Here is a 26,388-nt window from a genome sequence, read left to right as displayed (position 1 = left end):
TTTCAATAAATACACTAATTTCAATGTACAGATGCTGAACAACACATATACCTCTAACTTAATGCTTTACTTTTCACAGTGGTGTGAAATGCCATCCTTCAGCATAATTTAACATTGTAATCGCTGCATGCAATTGTATTAATATGGCTGCCAACAAGATGCAGCCAATTTATTTAGGAACACTAGAGTTGCACTGCAGTTAACGGAATTGTAATCAAACTAATTTATAGCCTCACCCATGTATATATAAAGTACTTCAAAATACACATCATGCAGTTAAACTTTATTTTTTATTAAATCACATTTTATGTTCATGTTCTCAGTTTGAAAACAAACATCTTAATAGGGTACAACCAGTAACTTGCACCAATTATAAACATAAAACCCTCCGCTGTTCATGCTGTCTAATATCAAATTATAGCGCGTTTAAGTTCTGTCTGTGGGGTGGGCTACCTTCCATATTTGGTGAAGAAGGGGAGCCATTCTCCCTCAACATTAGTTCTAGATTCATTTAGAAGATGTGTAAAGTACGCCATGTCATAGATGGCCCTTACCTCTGGACTCATTCTTTGTCTGTGGGAATCCTATAACGTTTCTAAAACTGCAACACAACTCCTAGCCGTCACCAATAGGATGCGCACCATGTGTCCCCCATCTCCCTCGTCATCATCCTCCTCATATACCCCAAAGAGCATAACCGACGGCGGGAGCTTCCTTTTAATCCCATCAATCCCCTGATCCATGAGAGGACCTTCTTCCAGTACTTTTGTATGCGAGAGCAACCACACCACATCGGATAATAATGCCCACATGGCTGGCCAAATTGTGTGTTTTTAAATCAAACATTTCAAGTTATCTCTACAATATCATGAATGTGTTTCAAACCTGCTGGGTCCCACTTTAAGATACACGTGCCTATGTTCGTGACACATTAGGTATAACATTGTTGTGTGGTTTGTAAAGTGTCTCTTCTTAACGAAGTCCCAACACTGCTGGAATTGTTTTCAACAAAAACTATTATGTCTGCTTCTGGGTTTCAGATGTATTGCTTTGAAGATAAGGTGATAGTCCCCGTACTGAATTCTATGCATACTCCTGCTGCAGCCAATGGGGTTTAAAGGGAGGATTCACTTTTTTTGTTTTATCTTATGAGGTTTTAGTACTGCGCCAGTTACCACCTGTGTGGCCTAGAAGTGGTGATGCCTGTCCGGAGAGTTAGGTAATGTATCCCTGCCTCGGTTACCCAGACAATGATCTGCAAGATATGATATGGCATTTATAACACGCCTATACACAAGTGTTTCACAAGAGAATAGCAAAGGGCAGCAACGAAGAAGAAACAGTAAAGAGGAGAATGTTTAAGTTCACGTGAAAGATTTGTGTAGTTAAGAAATAAAATGAGGGGTACGGATGGAGTTTGTGGTAGTATACACGCCTGTAGAGTCGCTTTTGGATGATGAAACATATCACTGATGGAAACATTTCAAACGCTTAATGCACCTGTGAACGTGTGTAAATAGATGTGGGCAGTTTGTAGTATACCCAGGGAAGTACTCAAATGAGTCAGCAAGTGGATGCTTGATAGGCTTGTGATGTTCTCAAACGTGCACTGGAAGCATGGAACCAACTAAACTAAAAACCACAAAAGAAAATGAATGGCTGAAGGGAGGAATAGGAAAAAGAAGGTTGTTCTTTTACTATTTCTACCGTTGCGGGGCATAGCCACATTGCGACAGTGGATCAGAACACAGAAGAAAGCGGGCATGTGAGCGGGTGGGATATGAAACTATAGAGGGGCCAGAGGGAGTGTGAAAAGTGGAGAGAGTTTGGGCAGAGTGGAGGGGAGCAGGGCTGAACTGACAGCGACAAAAATGGAAGTTCAGGGTAGTGGCACCAAGATGGAGGACAAGAACGCAGACTAATATAGGCCTTTATCAGCCTATGCTCCCGACCGGAAGGTGCCACTTCCCCTGGTGCCAAGGTCCCATTTGTCCCAGGATGCTGGGCACAAAACATTGGGTTTCATTACAGGTTTGGTGGTATTTTGGCAGTAAATGTGCCGAAATACCAGCCAACGGATTTACTATTACCACCACTTGGTCCGGCAGAATTACTACTGGATTACAAGGGGTGGTAGGCAGTGTTAGTCCCCATATATTGGAGTCCATCGGACTTCGTCGGGATTTCGGCAGAATCCCTGCTGGCGGCAAGTCTGCCAGTTTGGCCTTTTTTGGGCATTAAGGCAGAGGTATTACTCCGGCATTCTGCTGGAGGTTTTTCCTCCACCTTAACTTCAAACCCATAGTTCGGCGGTGTAGTAATGCAGTGCTAACCACGTTAACACTGCATTAACACCGGTTTTGGCCACACTGCCAAAGTCATACCCATTGTATTCAACCAGTAAAACAGAGGTAACCCTTGTGAGTGCAAAGGTGCGTTAATCGACCACAAACAGAAACATGGATGCACGACACTTAGAAAAGAAATCTTCCAGTGCAATATTTTTGAAAAGGTAAAATGTTTTATTTTGACAGTCAAACCAAATTAAGGAGAAATAAAGGCTTTATTATGAATTGCAGATAAACAGACATCAGGTTCAGCTAACATTTTCTCTGGAGGAACACTAAAGCATTGGTCTATGCATCATCCATAATTTTTTTCCGGGCGCCGACCGATTTGTATGTACAGCAGAAGACCACTGAACAGAGCATAGTGCCTTATAATAATCTTGACAAAAATCTGTATTAAAAAGACAATGTTGTATCTCGATTTTAAAAGTTAAAAACCTCCATGTCTCCACTGGGTCACTAGCCCTTATTTTAAATTTTACGCTTTTTCCATTCAGGTTCATCGTGTGGCTCATCTTCGTCCGACTCCACCTCAGCAAAGACGGTGTTGGGCTGTGTCCTATCAAAAAAAGAAAGAGGAAAGGATACATTAGAACTAATGTCAGCACAAGCCAAAAATGGGATATTTGCAAAAGACGAGGTCCCTGCACAACATATAGTCTTATCCTAAAATATTGTATCCTGCCCACTCATTAACAACATAATTCTTCAGCACGCCCTACCCTACTTATAACTACTGTACATATGTAATACTGCGCATGGAGGGGGAAAAGACAGACTAGTTTCTAGGAGCTGTCAGCACTACTGGGATACAGATGGTCCCTTTGTGGTCTGCTGTGTTTGTGTTAAACTCCTGTGGAGATCCAAGCGTGGAGGAGGCACAGCCTGAACATACAGAGCAAGAATATACTCAAAAATCTCTTTAATGATTATATGACAAGAACTGGACCAACCCAACTGACACAATGGGGCGAACTAGACTAATGCAAAAAGATTGAGGCGGAGAAGCCTCAAAGACGTTGCTGCGACAAGACGCATCATAATCAATCATGTTACACCATGAACAAGAAATTAAAAGGACTCAAATTGTTTGATGCAAAAAAAGGAATGCATTACAAAATACAAATCATGGGACAAAAATAGCGGAGCGTATGAGTCCAAAAAACTTCTGCCAAGAGTCAAGTTAAATGGGCTAGCATCCAGAGCCACCATAAGCACTTTCGGTGTGCGGGGCACAGACATCTTGGGGCCCCCTCCACTGAAACAAAGGAATTAAGGAATCAGAATACCTGGTCAAGCCCCCCTCATCACGATCAACATCCACAGCTTGATATGCTGCAATTAAAAAAAGCATGGGTACTCCCTTTCAGTCCCATTACCCTCTTCATTCTTGCTATAATAACAATGATATAAAGTAGCATTTCAAGGGCAACACTAGAAGTCCAAGTACTGGAGCTCTAGCATGGGTACGGGACACTTTCCATCAATAGCCGCCATGAACAAGGTACACCGGTCATAGTATAAAGGCAGGATACATATTGTAATATACCAGAGCACAGGGGGGCTGTGGGGCTGGTGTCCGCATTAACAATAACACAAGTTAGCAGAGTATCTGGGGCCCATTCAAATCCCCCCCCCCCCACAACCCGATGATAACTGAGAACTCAGCCATGGGGCAAATAAACCGGCTTTATTCTCCAAAAGACAGGGATCATACAGGAAAAAACAAAATCTCCAGCAATGTCAGCGTCTAAGCCTGTGTCACCCGGTTGTATTCCTTGGTGATGTTATAAACACCAAACCATCCACAAAAACCTAAGGGACATCCCATTGGACGGCTTGGGTGCCAATACCTATAGAAATATCCTATGTTAATTTTTGGCTTCACCTGAGACTTCCCCAAAAAACTATCTATTACTTTGTTGCAGGGTCGCACGATGACCATTGGCCCATGCAACATTGTACGCCACCACATGATCTGAGCATCTGGATTGGCTGGAGTGGGTCCCCCCAGGCCTGGGACCCTGTTCTGTTCAAAGCGCTCGGTGTACCTTTTCATGGTAATGGGAAAGACTGTGTCCCCATTGTTGCCACTGATTTGACCACCTAGCCTGAAAGCGTGCCTGCAGGTTGCAATTTTCGGTGGACAACTCATGTATCAATCTCGTCTGCTTCACTGGAAACTGCTCCTCTTCTCACCTTGATAAAATAGCCATCGCTCAGCTGGGTCACATGTGCGAGGACCACAAAACTGAGTCTGTCTGTAATTATTGAGGATTTTATTCTGTATGTCGCAGGTGGCTCGCCGCCCCGGGAATCAGGAGTTTTCCAGCCGCCCTTGTCCTTGGCTGCGAACACTGTCTCTGTACTTCGTGCTGCAGTCTGCATCTCTTCAATATTTTGAGGCCTATGGCTAAAAATTCACTACAGTCATTCTATGGGTTACCTATAGGTTCTAATTTCTTCTTTCGAGATTAGTAGAGGCAGAGCCCTACAGGTTCCTTAAACGTCCCCCAAGCTTCTTGTGGTTAGTTGCGATAAAGCGTGCAAGCCGCAATGTGATGGGTAAGATATTTTGGGTCGAAGTGTGAAATAAAACCCATCTGTTTCAATAATGTTCAAAGTAGTAACTATGTCAAAGAGTCTCCCAACAATTAGCAATGGAACTAATGCTCTATGCTACCCATTAGCGATTTGAGCCCAGTCCATTCCTTTCCTTTACATTACATTACAAAACATCTATGCTTCTTTACCCTGGACTGTTTGCCAGAGCAGTAGTGACTCCTTCTTGTGACTCTTCTTCACCTGTCTTGCTGCTAGGTTCCTTGAACAGTCCCTTCATCTGCCACCCCAACCGCCCACAACTAAGGTGCGCTCTAGCTCTCCTATATACTCTAATTGATACTCTATCACCTTCCCTACACCTCTCTCGAAGCCTGGAAGGAAAACATTTACGAAAGCACTCCTGCTCTGCAATCCAGGATTGTCCATTGCTGACACATATGTCAATGCTTCCTCCATGCACACTATTACTGACATACTATTTACTGTCCCGTCTCCTGACCTATGGACTTCCCATATGGTCTCTCCCAGTTTCCGTCCTGGCCCATTAATGGTGGAACCAGGTGGGAAGTTCTCTTTGCACACTTCTCATCTTCTCGGTGCATCATTAATCTCTACCAGAATGGCAATATCATGGCCCAGGGCTCTCAGCCCAACCTCCTCCTACTTGACAGGCGTCTTCCGTCTCTCATTAACTTCCTACCTTCTCCTGCCATTCCTGCGGCTGCCACCCCTCTGGCCTCTTTGCCCCCACTGACAGGTGCACCTCGCCTCTGTACCCCGCCTTGGAAGACCTTTAAAAGGTGGCAATCATCTTCACCTAGCTACCCTCAATTCTAGCTCTGCTGTCAAACACTCCTCTGACATCTGTCACCTCCTTGAAGACTTTGTCCTCTGCACGGCAGTGGCCACCCATTTTACAACCAAAACTCAGGACATCCTGTCCGCTCTCTCCTCTATGCCCCTCCCCCACCCACTTAAATGCATGTATGCCTCACCTTTGCCCCCTACTCGCCTCCTTCTCACCCATAGCACTAGATGAGGTCCAGAAGACAGTCTGCTCTATGAAAGTCTCCTCTAAACAGGTGCTTCACTGCTCCTCTAGAACTATCAAGGACATTGCATCTCTCGCTCCCTCCCTGGCTGCGTTCTGTAACCACTCTCTTACCATTGACTCCTTCCCTTCATCCCTCAAGCAGTACCTTGTGCACCCCCTCCTATAAAACTAATCTGTGGACCCTTCCTGCCTGGCTAACAACCGCCCTATATCCACTAACACCCTTCTTGGGAAAACTCCTGGAGAAGTTGGTCATCTCCCAACTAATCCATCACACTAAATCTGTTGACTGCCTCCACACTCACCAGTTTGGCTTCAGAGAAGCCAGAGGCATGAAAACTGCTCTCCTGAACACCCGTGATGACCTGCTCTCAAACCTCGACTCCTACACTCCTTTAGCCCTTATTCTCCTCGATCTGTCCTCTGCCTTTGACATGGTCAATCATTCCATCCTCATAAATCAGCTCTGTGATACCCTGGGCATCACGGACCGGGCACTATATTGGTTGACCTTTTTCCTCTAAAATCGGCCCTCTCTAGTTCTACTGGGCTTCTTTCTCCCCTCTACCTCACGCTCGACTTGCAGCATCCCTCTGGGCTCTATCCTCTCACCGTAGCTTTTCAGCATATACCTTGCCCCTCTTGCCCACTAGATCCCACTTTCTTTAAATTTATTTGTGTGTGGGGGCGTGGCCCTGGTCGCATGCTCTCCTTTGACCCCACCCTACGGCACCACTCCTCAGTCCCCTTTGACTCATCAGCTAGATTCGACTGCTTAAATACGTACCTTTTTAATGGGGGAGGATGGTGGGACATATGGAGGAAAGGGGACTATGGACTAGGAGTATGTTAGTCACTACAGTGAGTAATTTATATTTACTTCTACGTCTCGTCCCCTTTCCTCCATACTGCATGGGCTATTACCAATAATTGAATCCACAGGGACGTGAGATGTTTTAGATCTTAAGAGACCAGGCACCTGCCGAAGACCATGTCTGATCTTGCACTGCCATCTAGACAATAGTGCTTGCAGACTGCTGAGGGGGTAATCCAGGTAGCTGCTCTGCTGATTGTTTGCCATGGCACATGCCTCTGGAAGGTGACTGCTGTTGCTTTGGCCCTAACTGCAGGAGCGTCAAGATTTTCTGGAATTTCCTTCTGTGGAAAGGTGTACGCCTCCTGAATGGCTGCACCCATCAACCTGGCTATAGAGGCCTTTGATGCTTGACACACAGCATAGACTGAAGGTGATGAATAACGCATCTGATTTGCGGAAGCCTTTAGTCCTGCCTAGGTAGAACTTCAGGGCCCTCCCGACGTCTAGACAGTGCAACACCCTTTCTGCCTCGTCATTTGGGATAGGGAAGAATGTTGGTAGTACTATCTCCTCATTGAGATGAAATGAAGACACCACTTTTGGAAGAAATGCAGGGTGGGTGCAGAGCACTACCTTGTCTCGATGGAACATGGTATAGGGTTCCAAAGTCACAAGGGCCTGAACTCCGCTTACCCTTCGTGCCAAAGTGAGGCCCACCAGTAGAGCTGTCTTGATTGTGACCAATTTTATGTCCACGGATGCCATGTGCTCGAATGGTTTATGCGCCAAGGAGCTTGCACTACGTTGAGGTCCCATACTATGTGGACATTTGATAGGGGGGTACAGCCTTGTCAGCCCCAACATTTACCACTTTACCACGGGGTTGGAGGTGGAGGATGATTTCTTGTCTGAAGTCCTGTATGCACCTTTTGGGGCTAGGTAGGAAAGGCATACATCTACCTGAACCCCAGACCCTGCCAAATGTGCTGAGTACGATAGTACCTGATCCAGTGTGCACATTGACAGGTCTTTGCCCTTTTCCTTGGCCCAGAAGAAAAATCTGGTCCATTTGCTCTTATATGGTTCCGGGTGGAGTCGCTCCTTGCCTTCTGAATTATCTTCAGGTTGTCCTGTGATAGATGAATGTGCTGCAGTGTTAAGTGCTCAGGAACCAGGCTGCTAGGGCTAACTTCTCTGGGAAGTCGTGAACTACTGCCTCCCTCCCCTTGCTGGGAGAGGAGCATCGTTCCTTGCACTGGGAGAGTCAACAGACCCTGGACTGAGAGCAGTATGCGGTCTGAAAACACAGACTAGCTGGCCACTGTGGAGCCATCAGGATTAGACTGAGGCATGAAGCCTCTCTGATCTTGCAGACAACCCTGTTGATTAGTGGGGTTGGTGGAAATGCGTAGGCCCACATCTCATTCCATTGGATGTGTAAGGCGTTACCTAGCGACCGCGAGCCCAGGCCCAGCCATGAAGCGTACTGATGACTATGCCGGTTCTGCTCCGTGCGAAAAGGTCTTGTTCGTTCAGCTGCCACTCATAGTTGTCGACTCCCAATCTGAAGAGTCTGTCTGCCTCCAGGTTGGATTCTCCAGAGAAGGTTTATCGCTGAAAGCCATATGTTGTGGGCTATGGCCCATTCCCATTTATCGGTTGTGAGCCTGCACAAGGGAGGTGATCTGGTGCCCCCTTTTTGTTGATGTAGAGCATGCAAGTGGAGCTGTCTCTCTGAACAGAGACTACTTTGCCCTTAATTACTGGTAAGAAGGCCCCGAGAGCCAATTGAATGGCCTTCAGTTCGAGGAAGTTGATGGGACTCTTCTGTTCCTCCCTTGGCAATGTGCCATGTACACTGTGGTTGCCCAGCATGGCTCTCCTCCCATCCAGGGAGGAGTGTGTTGTCATAGTACAAGTAGGCAGGGGTGCCTAAACAGTCTGCCCACCATAAGATTGTTTCCCCGCCTCAATCACACCAAATTCTGTTGGAGTTCCGCTGGAATGGAGACCAATGTCACTTAGGAACCCGTCATCTGGTATGCGGAGCCGCTAGCAGGCATGCCGCCATAATTCCCTATTTGACGTTGGTACCACCAGGTCAGTTATCGGTGACGGTGACCAGTAGCCGTCTTGATGGCTGCCACCTATTCTGTGGTGGGGAAAATTCTTTGCTCTCTAGTATCCCATAACAGACCCAGGAAGACCAAGGTCTGGGTAGGCTGGAGCTGCGACATTTTGCGGTTGATCGAGAATCCCAGTTCGTATAGGGTATCCAGGAGTCTGGAGGCCATATTCAGAACCTCCCACAGGGATTCCGCTAAGACTAGCCAGTCGTCGAGGTGTGGAAATACGTGGTGGCCCTCCGACCTGAGCAATGCCACCACTCCATTCAAAGCCTTGTAGAGGAGTAGGCGAATGCCTCTACAGAAAGTCCCGCCCCTATTCTGCCTATATGTTGGAAACCGGAAATTGCGACATGTGCAGCGCCAGTAATGATACTTATACTGTGATGAGTCTTTGAGATGAGGTATCCACTAAGAAAGCCCTATGTGAAGAATCCTTGAAAGGCTGATGATCTCCTGAGAAAAGTGCCTGAAGAAGTGTGAAGATGAGAAAAGAAGAAGCTGGTGATGAAGAATGAGACTGATGCACTGAAAAGGATAAAAAGAAAAGAGAATGCATAGGTGATGTAGAATCTGATGGCGAAGTAAAGAATTGAGAAGATTTTTATGTGCGGAACAAAGACTGCAAGAGTGTGAAGACTGAAGAACATGCAAGCCGTTCAATAACTGTACAGACACTGTAATACAAGTAGACTTAGTATTCATAAGGCTGTCTATCATAGTATATAGACTGCAGGCGGTGCCACCAACATATATGTATATAGAGCTCTGGACATTCGATGACATATTTTAGTAAGCAAGTCTCCATGAAGGAAGATGGATTTGAGGCTAGGTGTGTCGCAGCAATGAATAGGCTTGAATTCGAAGCAAGATCAGAGAAGCTGTCTGGCTTGATGTGAAAGAGGTAAGAAAGGGAAGCCTGATTAATGTCTATGGCCCTCCAGGCAATTCTACAATATAATAAAGAGATTGGACCAACTAGACCAGAGATGACAAATAACTATTATTCATATCATAATAGCTTTCTGTTTATTATACAAATGCATATGTCATATAAAAAGTATATTTACAATGTTTATATTCATTAGTCAGCTCCACAAACCAACTGCAATATAACCCTTTACAAACCAATCATTCACAACTCATTCATACAGTCATCATGTTTACAAAGAATTAGAAAAAAGTGTTGTTCTGTTTAGATCACAGTAATAGGTCAAATAGTTATTGAATTAAGCACTCAGTTATTTCACAATGTGCCCCTCTGTTGGTATTCAGGGGGTTTAGAAAACCATTGTCAACATGTTTCGGTTGAGTTCTCTTAACGAGGATGAAGCAGTCCCCTCGTGTCGTGACTTAATATTCAACCTTCTTCAGGACAGGAGGGCAATCGCCAATTCTGCGTTGCCTCTTGGTGAAACACCAAAGGTGGAGGGTGTGTGTGGCAAGAGAGCCTTAGATCTACAAATGAAAAAATGAATGACGTTGTCATCTCTGTATTTACTCAAAAATTAATTTACTTAGTGTTCAAATACAGTTTTCTGAATTTACTGTATGACACCTGCTCACCTCCTTTGAAACTTTCAGGGGCTGGCGAACTGGTAAGGTGGAGTAGATCCCGTCGTGAGTGCTCCCAGAAGTGGCGCTTCACGTGATGTATGCCCTATAGTGAAAAAGGACATGTGTATTTTTTTAGAAGACTAACTAAACAGTGGGGACCCAATAAAGTGATTCTACAATAGCGGGTTGGTACTCACTGCTTTTGTAAGGAAGAGGAAAACTGTTTTCCTTATTTGTCTCTTGTGGCTCAGTTTAATAACAGGGCGAATTAATTCATGCAAGCAGGCGCATATTTGAAAAAGCCTGCAGAGGAGAAAACAAAGCATGTATAACATGCATTAACTACTGGTGACTTGGTAGTGCAGCAACCCATCCATACTAAGCCGTATAGGGTACATTAGCACATTGGCATTTAAAATAAAAACGCGTACTTGTAACAACCGTGTAGTTCGCACTGGAAAGAAAAGCCAGTGGTGGAGTTCAGCGAAGTTTATGGCCGTGGACCGAAATAATCTCCACTGGGCCGTTTGGCTGCCTACATAAACACAAACACAGTACGGCGTGTTGATTTTCTGCTCTATGGTCATTGTGCCTTAGACAACATGATGCACTACAGAGTCACTTTCTGTCGATGTGGATGTTTCCTTACCTTGCTTAAGCCGTGGATAAATACTGCGCAGCAAGTCAAACTGTGACTGCTATGGCACCTTTCGTCAGCCAAGGTTGAGTGGAAGCTCAGTGCACATGCGCTTTAGCATCCACGGACAGCCGCTCAGGGTTGTGGACTTTGCAGTCCACAGTGCTACTACAGATAATTTAAAATGTAGAGGGAAATGGTGGAAACCTACTTGTGCTTATAATGTGGAGCTACAGATGAACTAATCAGCTAGCTCCGAATGTATCTCAATTCGAAACACAGAAACTGCGCTTGCTTACTTTATTAGGGAATTATAGGCTTAATAGTCCAAAAAAGGCGCGACTGGAGCGTCTAATGCATGTGTTTGCGTCGCCTTACGATGGTAGGTGGCGCGCTCTCATAGTTCCTTACATTGTGGGCTTTGTAGTCCACAATGCTACTACGAATAGTTTTGTACATATTCAAATGTAGAAGGAAATGATGGAAGACTTATAATATGGAACTAAAATTGAACTAATAAGATAGCTCGAAATGTCTCTAAATTTGGAACAAATCAACACAGAAAACGGGGCTTACTTACCTTGTTAATGGGTTATGGGCTTAATAGTCCAAACAGCCACGCCTAAAGCGTCTGATACATGTGTTTGTGTCGCCCCACGATGGTGGGTGGCGCGCTCTCATAGTTACTTCTTAGTAGGTGGGTGCAGAATGTGTCCAGTCATCCAAGGTTAGCAGAAATCTATATGTGCTAATGCGAGTCACTGGTCGGAATGTCATCCATACATACCTCGCAGTTGAGGAAGACTTACATATGCAAAGTATTATGGGCAAGATAGTTCTAAACCACAAGAAATTAATTGCTATTTAGTACATTCCATTCTACTGAGATATTTAACCCGTGATGTACTGTATCTAAGGAATAAATCCATTTCTGTTCGAGACGGTGTAGAGCCATTGCCATGCCGCCGCCTCTTGTTTTCAAGTTCAGAGTTTGTAAAACAAACCACTTCATTTCTGTATCTTTATGAATGTGCCTCTTGAAATGATCGACCAAAGGCTTGTCGGGTGTGTGATTTCTGATGCATGAACGATGTTCTCCGATGCGGACCTTCACTGCTCTGACGGTTTTCCCTACATATAGTAGGTCGCATGGACACGATATCACATAGATTGCATTCTTTGTGCAGCAGTTGGTGTGAATTTTCATCACCCACGTCTTATCCCCATATTGGAAGGTGTGTTTGGTCTCAGTGAGGGGGCAGACACTGCAGTTGCCACATTTATAATGGCCAGTGATGGGGGGAAGTCCCCATTGGTTCATGATGGTGGCATCTCAGGGTTTCTCACGATAAGTATGAACCAGTTTTTGTCGCAGGTTACAGTTACGTTTGCATGCAAACATTGGTTTTCGTGATAATGTACCAGGGTGTTTCACCAAATCCCAGTTTTGGTTGATTATTTTTCTGATTGTATTACTGATAGGGTTGAATGTAGTAACACATACCAATCTCTCATTCGATTTTTTGTCCTTTCCTTGTAGAGAAAGTTCCCCGTTTGTGTTCGCGGCTCTTTTCATGTTGTTTTTCACCAAGCGTTTTGGATACCGCCAGGAGTCCAGCCTTTCTTTAAGTTGTGTGGCGTGTATGTTGTAGTCCTCCTTATCAGTACAGTTACGTCGGATCCGCAAGAATTGGCCGTAAGGTAAATTAAATTTGAGACTCTCTGGGTGGAAGCTTGAATAGTGTAATAGGGTATTCTTATCCGTGGCTTTTCTGTAAAGTGAGGTGGCTAAGTTGTTGCCTTGTTTTCTGATCATAAGATCCAAAAAGCTTACCTGTTCTTTACTCCACTCAATAGTGAATTTGATATTCAGATCACAGGTATTGAGCCATTTATGAAAAGAGAGGAGAGATGTATGGTCCCCTCGCCAGATGTTAAAAACATCGTCGATGTAGCAACGCCACATCTTAAGCTGTCCATTTGTCTCGTTATTTAGAATTTCGGTGATGTATCTTGATTCGAATTTCGCCATGTAGAGATTCGCTACGTGTGGGGCGAAGGTGGCCCCCATACCTACCCCTTTCTGTTGTTTATAAATCTGGTGTTTAAAGAGGAAAAAGTTTTCTGTCATGGCCAGTCTTGAACATTCTAGTATAAATCCTGTGGGGGGTTTATGGGGTCTGTTTCGTGTGTCCAATACTTCTGCTGGAGCCTCCAGACATGCCATTTGGGGGATTGACGTATATAGCGCCTCCACATCCATGGTCAGGATTTATTCCTTAGATACAGTACATCACGGGTTAAATATCTCAGTAGAATGGAATGTACTAAATAGCAATTAATTTCTTGTGGTTTAGAACTATCTTGCCCATAATACTTTGCATATGTAAGTCTTCCTAAACTGCGAGGTATGTATGGATGACATTCCAACCAGTGACTCGCATTAGCACATATAGATTTCTGCTAACCTCGGATGACTGGACACATTCTGCGCCCACCTACTAAGAAGTAACTATGAGAGCGCGCCACCCACCATCGTGGGGCGACACGAACACATGTATCAGACGCTTTAGGCGCGGCTGTTTGGACTATTAAGCCCATAACTCATTAACAAGGTAAGTAAGCCCCATTTTCTGTGTTGATTTGTTCCAAATTTAGAGACATTTCGAGCTTATTAGTTCAATTTTAGTTCCATATTATAAGTCTTCCATCATTTCCTTCTACATTTGAATATGTACGAAACTATTCGTAGTAGCATTGTGGACAACAAAGCCCACAATGTAAGGAACTATGAGAGCGCGCCACCTACCATCGTGAGGCGACGCGAACACATGCATTAGACACTCCAGGCGCGCCTTTTCTGGACTATTAAAGGCATGGTCTAGTAAAAATTTTTATTGTCCTACGGGTCGGCCATGTTTTTTTAAGCCTAAGTGGCTCGATTTTAGAAAACTTTCCTATGGACCTTACCCGAGTTTTCGTCCATTAAACGCACGCGAAAACAAGCACCAGGGAGCCGCCATTTTCTGATAATCCTATCTTCTCCCTGATCGCCCTGGCTGACCTGCTTTTGCGGCACTAAATCAATTCCCCCGCCCCTGAGCCTGTCATCAGCAGACTCGTACCGCCCATTTCCCAACGCCAAAGCACGTCTTGTGTCAACATTCGCTGCGCTTCAGCTAATGACGTGTCGCCATGGAAATGGCAGGACGCCTCTTTCCTCAATAAGTATAAACAGACCGTTTCACAACACACTTCGTGCAATTGTTCGTCCTCTCCTCGTAATCCGAGTAACGAGTAAGTATACTCTGCTTGTCATGCCACTCCTATTTCATGTTCTTCTACTATATCCAAAATTACATCTACATATCATTGTAACGCATGTAAGTCGTTCAATAGTGTGCATTGCCTAGATAGCATTTGTCCGTGCAGAATGCCATTAGTTACAAGAATTGTCATTGACAACAAACGTTTATTAAACTTATCTTGGTAATTTAAAAACAGTTTGTTTCATTCCTTTTCACAGGTGGTACAGGCTGGTGGCCTATCGTTCCTTTACATGGTGGCTCCACGGGAGGCTTGGACACCGCGTTCGAAGAGTAATACCGCCTGTGCCGTTCGTGCCATTAGAGAAACGTTCCCGAGTGACAGCGGTCAGTACAGGGGATTTTCTCTCGCTGTGCTGCAACCTGACCTGTATAATCTTTAAAGTCTTGTATTTTTGTGTCATGAAAATAAGATGCAAAATAAAACACCACATATATTTTAACAACGGTTTTTCGATTTTTTAAATGAATGAAGTGTGTCTCCATTCAAGGATGGACGTCATACATCTGTGCTCCGAATGGGTGAAGGTCTGGTCGCTGTGAAGCAGGGTGGTCACTATCTATCTAAGCTAACATAACATTCTCAATAATGCATGCACTAAATAACACTTGTTCAAAGTCTTTCAGTGGGTTATGTCTCTATAAAAGTCACACATATGTCTATACTAACAATTACCATTGGATTATACAGGCCTTAGGGTCTTGACCACTATAATACACCGGTTGAAGTGTGGGTCTGTGCTCACAAGAATCTCCGGTATGTGGCATTTGTTATTGATAAGCAACGATATACTGATATAAAGGCGGTTCGCGCCAGTGGATGCGCGCTGGCATGGGGGGCTGTCAGGGGCGCGAAAGGCCAAGGTGCCAAACTACATGTGCACTTCAAAAGGTGTCCCACGCCAAGGGGCCATCGGTCACATGGCCTCCTCAGACCCTGTGTCTCCAGCCAGGCCTCCCCTTGAAGCAGACCGCCCCCCTGCAATCCACATAAGTGTGTCTCCATTCAGCAGTCTTCCTGTGCCTTATCTGCATGCCCCAGGCCCATCCATCCCACCCCCCTGTATCAAAGGTGGTTCGCGCCGGTGGATGCGCGCTGGCATGGGGGGCTGTCGGGGGCGCGAAAGGCCAAGGTGCCAAACTACATGTACACTTCAAAAGGTGTCCCACGCCAAGGGGCCATCGGTCACATGGCCTCCTCAGACCCTGTGTCTCCAGCCAGGCCTCCCCTTGAAGCAGACCGCCCCCCTGCAATCCACATAAGTGTGTCTCCATTCAGCAGTCTTCCTGTGCCTTATCTGCATGCCCCAGGCCCATCCATCCCACCCCCCTGTATCAAAGGTGGTTCGCGCCGGTGGATGCGCGCTGGCATGGGGGGCTGTCGGGGGCGCGAAAGGCCAAGGTGCCAAACTACATGTACACTTCAAAAGGTGTCCCACGCCAAGGGGCCATCGGTCACATGGCCTCCTCAGACCCCGTGTCTCCAGCCAGGCCTCCCGTTGAAGCAGGCAGCCCCCCTGCAATCCACATAAGTGTGTCTCCATTCAGCAGTCTTCCTGTGCCTTATCTGCACGCCCCAGGCCCATCAATCCCCACCCCCCTCTATCAAAGGCGGTTCGCGCCGGTGGATGCGCGCTGGCATGGGGGGCTGTCAAGGGCGCGAAAGGCCAAGGTGCCAAACTACATGTACACTTCAAAAGGTGTCCCACGCCAAGGGGCCATCGGTCACATGGCCTCCTCAGACCCTGTGTCTCCAGCCAGGCCTCCCCTTGAAGCAGGCCGCCCCCCTAAAACCACGACATACATACTTCATTCATTCACAAAAACACCCCCGTTTCTAATACTTTATAAACCACTTTATATGTCTCATGAGAACATCTTTGTGCTTTGCAAGTCAACTCCTGAACGTGTTACCTGGCAACCACTGAGATCTACGCTAATCTGCTCGTCGTCGTGCTATCCGTGAACTTCTGTGACCACTTAGAGCAAACCCATCAGTGTGCTACCTGTGGCCACCCACCTATTCTCCTGCAACATACTGCTCTGCTTGCTGAATCCAACTGTTTGTTGGTCAAGGTAAGGCCATGTATCCTAGTCATATTTCGCAGATTTTTAAATTTCTATCTATTTGCGAGTTGAGTACACAATAGTGCTAGGTTCATTGGTCTCATTGCTATTGACTTGAGTTTCCATTGCTATGCTATCAATAGATCTATTTATTTTCATCTGTGTCTATTGTCATCGAATTGCACCCTTCGGGGGTCCAGTCTATAATGTAAGCATGTTTCCTTCTCGTGCAATACAGAACATCCAAGGGATGAGTCACATTTTCAGTTTTTAGTCACATCCTTTATACATTTCTGCAACTTATGCAAATACTAAGCCGCACATAATGAACTGGTATAGTTCCTGTGACCAAAACAAACCTTGCATTGATCATTGTATGATTCATTTACTTTTGTATCAAATCTTTATTCTTGAAGATTGTATAATAATGTCGATATTTACTTTTCAGATTTATCAACAATGCCTGCCAGTTCGATTAGCGGTTGCCCTTCGAAGACCCATGCTAAATCTGAAGGCACTACAATGCATGTATTCCCGAAAACTGTTGATCGAATAAGAGAATGGGTCAGACATTGCGGATATCCAATGGATGATTATATCCCTTGCAATAATTCCGATATTGATATGAGTGTATAGTTTTTTGAATAATGACATTTACCAATATATTCTTTTTCGATTTCATAACCCACAAACGCAATGTATATATATGGGAAGAGGGAACTGTGCTGTATTGAGCATTTTACAAGTATTCTGTCGCCTTACATGGCTATTTTTAATATTGGCATTTCATTATCAATCATTAATTTACCTTTACAACTTCTTGACTATCCCTTGAATCTGAAGCAAGAACATTCTACATCCTTGACGTGGTCGCAGTTATCAACCACTTCTAGCGCGTATCAGGTAATCTTACTAGGCTAATCCTCTACAGACCTGTTTCATGCATGTCAAGTAATATTTTTATTTTATCGTGTAATCATTTTACCGAATGTTTGGTTAGTGCTTTCCAATTGATATACACCTTAGTTATCGTCCACTGGTGTTTGTTTTCAGTTATAATTAGTGTTATCCATACTAATGCAAGTACTGTCTTTCAGGGAGATGCTGAAGCGTCCGCCACATCTACAACATTTCTAGATGTTCAACAGCTGGAGGTATGGATACTGACAGCTCCATCGAGCGTCATCATCAGAGCTGGAATTCTTGCCGTTTGATTGTTCTACACAATGTTTCATTCATGGTTAGCCGTTGATATGTACTTGTGCTGTCGACCCCAGGTGTGTGTTATGTTTTCACTATTGTAATCCTCACTAATGCAAGTACTATGTTTCAGTCAGTTGAGGGAGCGTCAACCCCTGCACTTGATGCAGAGCCTGACATTCAAGTAATTCCAGGGGAAGTGGAAGCGGGACCATGCGTATACGAATCGGCGCAACAGCTTTCGTAAGTTTGCACTACATTTGCAACATCCATAGATATTCTTCAGCAGCACGAGGTATGGATAACGACAGCTCCATCATGCGTGATCATATAACGCGATTCCATTTGCTATACTTTCTTCCCTATTAACGCAAGTGCTGTGTTTCAGGGAGACGACGAAGCTTCCACTACAATCACAACATCCAATTTAGATGATGCAGATGTAAATAAATCGGAGAAATAAGTCGATGAAATGTGATCATATTTAGATTTTCCTTGATTCTTTTGGACAATGCATCATTTGTGGTTATCTCTTTATATGTACCTGTGCGTTCGACCCCAAGTGTGTGTTATGTTTCCAATATTGAAAACCATACTAATCCAAGTACTGTGTTTCAGGGAGACGACGGAGCTTCCACCACAATCACAACATCTCATTTAGATGATGCAGATGTAAAGGAATCGTTGAAATGAGTCGATGAAATGTGATTATATTTGGATTTTCCTTGATTCTTTTGGACAATGCATCATTTGCGGTTATCTCTTTATATGTACCTGTGCGTTCGACCCCAAGTGTGTGTTATGTTTCCAATATTGAAAACCATACTAATCCAAGTACTGTGTTTCAGGGAGACGATGGAGCTTCCACCACAATCACAACATCTCATTTAGATGATGCAGATGTAAAGGAATCGTTGAAATAAGTCGATGAAATGTGATCATATTTGGATTTTCCTTGATTCTTTTGGACAATGCATCATTTGTGGTTATCTCTTTATATGTACCTGTGCCGTCGACCCCAAGTGTGTGTTGTGTTTCCAATATTGAAAAGCATACTAATGCAAGTACTGTGTTTCAGGGAGATGTGGATGCCTCCTCTCCAATACAACCATTCATGGCAGTCCATGCAGAGCCAGAGGTATGGATACTGACAGTTCCATCGAAATAGATCATCACTGGTCGAATACTTGTCGTTTGATTGTTGCACACAATGTTTAAATCGTGTTTGGCTATTGAGATGTACCTGTGTGTTCGTCCTCACGTGTGTTTTATGCTAACAATATTTTGATACATTTTGATACATAGTAATGAAAGTACTATGTTTCAGGGAGACGATGGAGACTCATTCTGTGCTGTCTATGCGGATACAGAAAATATAGTCGTTGCAGCGCAAAAGGAAGGGAGGACATGCGGAAACGAATCGGAGCTACAGCGTGCAGATGTTGAAGGTCGAGTCAAAAAAGTTGCAAAGAAAAAAAAACAAAAAAAGGTTAGTTACAAACAGTTCATAACTTTAAAAAAATGTTTGTGCTGGGGACTATTTTACGTTTTTTCCAGTCAATTCTACTACACTCCATCTTGTGTTTAAACTGAACATCCCTTTTCCAATCTCTCCTCCAGTTACCCGTGGGTGTCAGAACTATACACACACAGACAGTGAAGCGAATGAGAGATGTGGCTTGCCAGACCGTGTACACTATGGAGGAACTATTAATTGAGGCGAGATGCTCATGTCCAATGGCCAGAACATGAATTAACTGTGTTTGGAGACTACAGCAAAGTTGCATTGGACCATAGCTACAGTGCGACCGCACCACCACAAGAAGATTTTATTGAATGTATTGAAGATAGCTCTGAAGTAGTTGCAGATCAATTTACACAATCTACACCCGCCAAAAATTTGCCACCAAAAAACCTGTCGACATTGTTGTGTTCTCCCATCAATGTTGAAGTAATAGATGTCGAAATGACAGAGAATGAACCAGCCGCAGCATCCATAGACGCATCAGAACTTGATATCAGCGATATGACTTTCCAATGTGTTGAAATCTCCACAACGTCACAGGCCGAAACAAGGTTGACGCAGGATGACAGTCTAATGAAAGAGAGCAATACATTGTATTCGACAGTTGTTTGATGGAAATTATAAGTATGCTGAAATGTGTGCATTCTATTAGAGGGAAAGTATGTGGGAAGCCATTGATTAATGTGACTCGTCAAATAAAAGGCAGTAGCGTCAAAATAAATGCCGCCTGTAGATTAAATCATAGGTTCTCATGGTCTGCACAACCAATGCTGGGGAAACTGCCAGCAGGCAATCTACTGTGTGCAGCAGCATCACTTTTTAGTGGCTCCAGTTTTAGAAAGTTAGAGGCCTTCTTTCAGTTTGTGGGACTCCATTTCATTTCTAAAGCGCTGTACTACATATACCAACGTGATTATCTGTTTCCGGCCATTAGTGATGCTTGGAAAATTGAACAATTGTCTCTAGCAAGTACATTCGAAGGCAAACGATTTAGGCTAGCCGGCGATGGACAGTGCGACAGCCCTGGATTTTTTGCCAAGTACTGCACCTACCACTTTCAGGACATGGATAGTAAGAAAATTGTGAGTTCGGTGGTCGTGCAGGTAACACAATGTACATCATCAGTGGCCATGGAGAAACTAGGATTTATAAAATCAGTGGAATATCTACAATCAAGGGGAATGCACATCGACCTCATAGCCACGGATAGACACGTTTCAATTGCCAAGACAATGAGAGAGCAGTTCCCACATATTAAACATCAATTTGACGTATGGCATCTTTCTAAATCAATCAATAAGAAAATCTCGGCTGCAGGGAAAAAAAAGGTTTTGAAAGTATTTTGCAGTGGTCACATTCTATCACCAACCATCTTTGGTGGAGCTCAAAAACTTGTGAGGGGTCAGTGGAAATACTACTTGAAAAATGGCGGTCACTGATGCACCACTGTACCAACGTTCACCGCTGGACAGCAAATGAACATTTCCACCAATGTGAACATGGCCCTTTGTCCTCAGAGGAGGCACGGAAGAAGAAGTGGTTGATTCCATCTTCACCGACACACAAAGCCATTGAGAAGATTGTTTTCGACAAAACTCTATCAAGAGATTTGAGAGGACTGACAGAATTCTGTCACACAGGAGATTTTGAGGTGTTCCAAGATATGTGCCTAAAGTACAGGCCAAAGCGCTTGCATTTTAGCTTTCGGGGCATGAAACATCGCACTCTACTAGCGGTCTTGGCCCATAACAGCAATATCGGTCGTGAACAATCTAGGACTAGAGGTAAAGTAAGGATGCCTCGCTACACTAAGGTGTTTTCAAAACGAAGTAAGCAATGGGTGATCAAACCAGTCTATGATGAAATGCAGTTCGACTTTGTGAAAGGCCTTATTGTTGCTGTGTTAGAGAAGCACAGATATGGAATTTTGGACATTTCTGTGTAAAGCAGTGATCCATTGCGACTATGCCATGCCCACCCGAAGCACAGCTGATTGTGAAGTACAAATCCCGGTTTAAATAATTGCAATACGATTGTCTTTTTGTAAATAAATGTTATTGTACAGTGTACCTGTAAACCTAACCCCTACCTTCACCATCACGGGTGGCGAACAAGCTGGGTGTCATCTTTGAATTCTCTCTATTCACCTCACATATGTGTATGTATATATTTTTCTCATGTCTCATCTCATGTAAATGTAAATGCTGCGCACTGTTAACGGAGGGGAGGCTTGCGTATTGCAAATAATAAAACAAACAAACAAACAATAAATCTCACTTTTAACTCAACTCCTGTGGTACTTTATACTTTCCCTGACCTTACGCCAAAAATGAAATGTCTCAATTTGGGCTGCAAAGCTCGCAGACAACGGGGACAAAATTGGGGCACTTAGAACGCGCCAGCCAAGCGGGCCGTGGCATTTGGGAGAGAAGCCAGTTCGCATTTGCACATTGAGGCGCACTACATAGACGGATTCTAAACTTCAAGTTCTCACAGATGCCTATACTACGTAATGTTGCAAATAAAGAATGCGAAGGACAGCGCCCAGATGAGGCCCACAAGTCGCACTGGAAGTATAAGGGGCTATTGTTTTTTGACCTTGACACAGGGACCATGCCGAAAGAACTACATTTGAAGGGAGTGCGCAATAACGTAAGAGACGATAAGGCAGAAAATTCTGAAACTAGACCGAGTTTCATTTTAGTTCAGTATACGAAAAATCGTTGTCAAGAGCACGGTCCGTTTTACAGACTGCATTACGAAGAGACACAATGGAAATTTCAAATATAATGTAAGTAAATCTTTACACGCTTTTATACCGGAATGAAGATTTAATGAATGGATGCATGAATAAATGAATGAATGAAGAGCTAGGAAAAGCAAGTAAAACTTGTTCGTAGTGGGCACATGGGCATGCAGGTCCACTGGTCTCACCGATCTCGGTCCTTGGCCCAGCCACTTTTCCCTGCACTGCCTACCTGCACTACGGGACTGTCTCTGTATCCTTCAGCCCCTTCTCCCGGCATTTACCTTGCACTTGCCACCAGCTGGCCCTATTATTTAATTTGTATTCAACTAACCATGTACAGCCCTTCCCCATGCGCGATCAGAAAGACACCTGGCCTAGTAGGAGCGTTGTCTGTCTGCCCTTGTACCCCACCTGCCGCGTCACGCCTAGAAACACTTGAGTATAGGCGCGTTACAAATGCCATATCATATCATTCCTCACGCATGTAGACTAACTGTCGTTTATCATTGTGTGTTGGCCTCGATTTATCGCGTTACTTTTCGCATTGAATTTAGAGACAAACATACTCCATTGAATTATCCTTTCAAGCAAATAGTTTCTGATCAGCCGTAATAAATAAAATGAGTAATATTAATGAAGTTCGGCTAGCGAGACTAATTATAATTTTTTTGTTTTCATAACAGGTATTTGATCCCATTCTGCCACTGCCATCTGTTTGAGACACCGGCGGATGGATTCTTCAGTAGACACCTGCAGCTTCGTGTCAACAACTGGAGCACGATCACCATATTATGGGACGATCGCCAAGGGCCCACATGCCCTTACGCTGTACTAGTGGCTAGAAGCAACATATCAACCTTTAGGCTGGACTAGTGCCTAGTTGATGGAACAGCCTTGCGGTTCACCGTGCTTCCAAAGTGATTCTTTTTACGAAAATGAACACCCTGTGTACCATAAAGGAACAGCGCGTGACTCAAGATGAAACGGAACAGTTATTGCGGATACAGATAAAAGAATATAAATGGCTTTCGGAGTTCATATGGCAATTGCTGAATATTGTCTAAACATTTAATGTCAAATAAATGTACTTTACCAAATGTACCGTGTTGCTGTTTCATTTTAAAGTACAGTTTCATATTCCGAATTGTGGCGCGCTGTGTTGTGAGTTGATCTGTGTTGGTTTCCGGGTTCTGTGTGGAGTCGCGCAGAAGACGACTGGGAGCGTTTGCCTACGCAGCACAGTAACGTCATGGAGAGAGGCGGGGAATATAATGTCAGGCTCAGGGGCGGGGGAATTGATTTAGTGCATCAAAAGCAGGTCAGCCAGGGCGATCGGGGAAAAGATAGGATTATCAGAAAATGGCGGCTCCCTGGTGCTTGTTTTCGCGTGCGTTTAATGGACGAAAACTCGGGTAAGGTCCATAGGAAAGTTTTCTAAAATCGAGCCACTTAGGCTTAAAAAAACATGGCCGACCCATAGAGACAATAACATTTTTTACTAGACCATGCCTTTAAGCCTATAATTCCCTAATAAAGTAAGCAAGCGCAGTTTCTGTGTTTAGAATTGAGATATATTCTGAGCTAGCTTATTAGTTCATCTGTAGCTCCCCATTATAAGCACAAGTAGGTTTCCACCATTTCCATCTACATTTTAAATTATCTGTAGTAGCACTGTGGACTGCAAAGCCCACAACCCTGAGCGGCTGTCCGTGGATGCTAAAGCGCATGTGCACTGAGCTTCCACTCAACCTTGGCTGACGGAAGGTGCCATAGCAGTCACAGTTTGACTTGCTGCACAGTATTTATCCACGGTTTAAGCAAGGTAAGGAAACATCCACATCGACAGAAAGAGACTCTGTAGTGCATCATGTTGTCTAAGGCACAATGACCAGAGAGCAGAAAATCAACACGCTGTACTGTGTTTATGTAGGCAGCCAAACGGCCCAGTGGAGATTATTTCGGTCCACGGCCATAAACTTCACTGAACTCCACCACTGGCTTTTCTTTCCAGTAAGTCACAATCGTGATGAACTACACGGTTGTTAAAAGTAAGCATTTTTATTTTAAATGCCAATGTGCTAATGTACCCTATACGGCTTAGTATGGATGGGTTGCTGCACTACCAGGTCACAGTAGTTAATGCATGTTATACATGCTTTGTTTTCTCCTCTGCAGGCTTTTTCAAATATGCGGCTGCTTGCATGAATTAATTCCCCCTGTTATTAAACTGGGCCACAAGAGACAAATAAGGAAAAAAGTTTACCTCTTCCTTAAAAAAACAGTGAGTACCAACCCGCTATTGTAGAATCACTTTATTGGGTTCCCACTGTTTAGTTAGTCTTCTAAGAAAATACACACGTCCTTTTTCACTATAGGGCATACATCACGTGAAGCGCCACTTCTGGGAGCACTCACGACGGGATCTACTCCACCTTACCAGTTTGCCAGCCCCTGAAAGTTTCAGAGGAGCAGGTGTCATAAAGTAAATTAAGAAAGCTGTATTTGAACACCAAGTAAATTAATGTTTGAGTAAATACAGAGATGACAACGTCATTCATTTTTTCATTTGTAGATCTAAGGCTCTCTTGCCACACACACCCTCCACCTTTGGTTTTTCACCAAGAGGCAACGCAGAATTGGCGATTGCCCTCCTGTCCTGAAGAAGGTTGAATATTAAGTCACGACACGAGGGGACTGCTTCATCCTCGTTAAGAGAACTCAACCGAAACATGTTGACAATGGTTTTCTAAACCCCCTGAATACCAACAGAGGGGCACATTGTGAAATAACTGAGTGCTTAATTCAATAACTATTTGACCTATTACTGTGATCTAAACAGAACATCACTTTTTTCTAATTCTTTGTAAATATGATGACTGTATGAATGAGTTGTGAATGATTGGTTTGTAAAGGGATGTATTGCAGTTGGTTTGTGGAGCTGACTAATGAATATAAACATTGTAAATATACTTTTTATATGACATATGCATTTGTATAATAAACAGAAAGCTATTATGATATGAATAATAGTTATTTGTCATCTCTGGTCTAGTTGGTCCAATCTCTTTATTATATGGCTTGATGTGAAAGACTGGAAGCAGCCAAGAATTGGTTATCAGCATGCGAAGAACAGTACATGTGGGAAGCCAAGGCATCCCTTGCTAAAGTTGAAAAGAAGGAACACCATGGATGGCAAGTTTCTTCATTAAAGACGAATAAATGCTATAATACGAGCAAATTCACGGTCGCTGATCACGTGAGCCAAGGATGAAAATAGATGAAGAGCATGGTGCACCGGACTGAAGAAGGCAAGTGCTCACACTCCCATATATTCCCAGAGACAAGGAGCTACTGCAAGGCCAAGTTCAAAAACAATGTGAATGGCAGGTGGCATGAGTGATGAGAGATGGCAGGCTAATTGGGTGGGAAAATAAGGTCAAGTCCAGCCACCAGCACCTGGGCTACCAGCTTACGTGCTGCTAGAACATCGAATGTTCCAGAAGGGTACAAGCGTGCCAACCAATTATAGAGGGCCGTATAATGAAGAGTCTTATAGTTTAAGAGCCAATGAGGTGTTGTGTTTCTAATTATGAGGCCATTAGTGGCCCACGTGACTATAGAGACCCAATCACAGTCCCACCCCTCATAGAAGCATACTTAGATGTTTCCCTTGGGCCAATCACGATCCCATGTAGGCTTTCTTAATTTGCCACGTAGCATGACATCAAGAATAACAAGTTTTTGCTATAAAGGTGTGATTTTTTGTAAATGTTTTTGAGATCATGCTTTGCGATGTCCGTTGATGTCCGTTGTACTCCCTGTTTTACATAACTGTTAATAAAATGGTGTTATTTGCCAACTTCCTGAGTCAGTCTTTTTGCATAGTTTGAGAAGTTATTCTCTGTACCATCCATAGTACGATACGTTACCTTGAGTAAAAGGGCCTAATGGCTCAGCCTTGTCAATACCTGTGGGGTTAAGTTGAGCCGAATGGGAGGACCCTGTACTGGAAATGGAAGCCCATCACTTGGAACCGCAGGAACACGCAGTGTTGTTGCCATATAGGGACATGTAGGCATGTATACTTCAAGTCCTAGGAGCACATCCAATCTTCCCCACACAGAAATTCCCCTATCAGAGCTGGCGCAACCATCTTGAACTTTTGGAGGGGTAGGGAAAGGTTCAGGAAGGACAGATCTAGAACCACTCGCTGGCCTGCCTGGTTATTCTTTTTCTTCGTCTTCTTCTGTATTGCGAAAATTTGCAGGTAGAACCCTGAGCCTCTTTAAGAGAGGGGAACTTCCTCCACTGCTGCACTTGGTACAAGCGAGGAGGGCTGGTGTCCCAATCTGAGGGAGGGAAGGAGAAGAAGGTGGTCCCAGAGGTAGAGGTAGACGAAAACCCTGGGAAACCGCTG

At 44.2% G+C, this 26,388-nt stretch overlaps 1 protein-coding gene across 3 annotated transcripts in view; it reads right to left on the bottom strand.

Moving 5' to 3' along the window:
- Positions 1–2,501: 2,501 nt before the first annotated feature.
- The window catches only part of WDR70 (WD repeat domain 70), a 2,341,596-nt gene continuing 2,317,709 nt past the window's right edge, over positions 2,502–26,388 (bottom strand). For all 3 annotated transcript variants that reach the window (XM_069627151.1, XM_069627149.1, XM_069627150.1), the window contains exon 17: positions 2,502–2,907. In XM_069627151.1, coding sequence (XP_069483252.1) covers positions 2,820–2,907 — 88 coding nt within the window. In that variant the 3' untranslated portion in view covers positions 2,502–2,819. The remainder of the gene's footprint in view (positions 2,908–26,388) is intronic.

The sequence above is a fragment of the Ambystoma mexicanum genome, chromosome 6p, assembly GCF_040938575.1.
Source record: "Ambystoma mexicanum isolate Mex_15411 chromosome 6p, UKY_AmexF1_1, whole genome shotgun sequence".
In the NCBI taxonomy this organism is placed as follows: domain Eukaryota; kingdom Metazoa; phylum Chordata; class Amphibia; order Caudata; family Ambystomatidae; genus Ambystoma; species Ambystoma mexicanum.
Note: the sequence above shows the minus strand (reverse complement) of the source record. Positions and strands in the feature narration are given on the sequence as shown.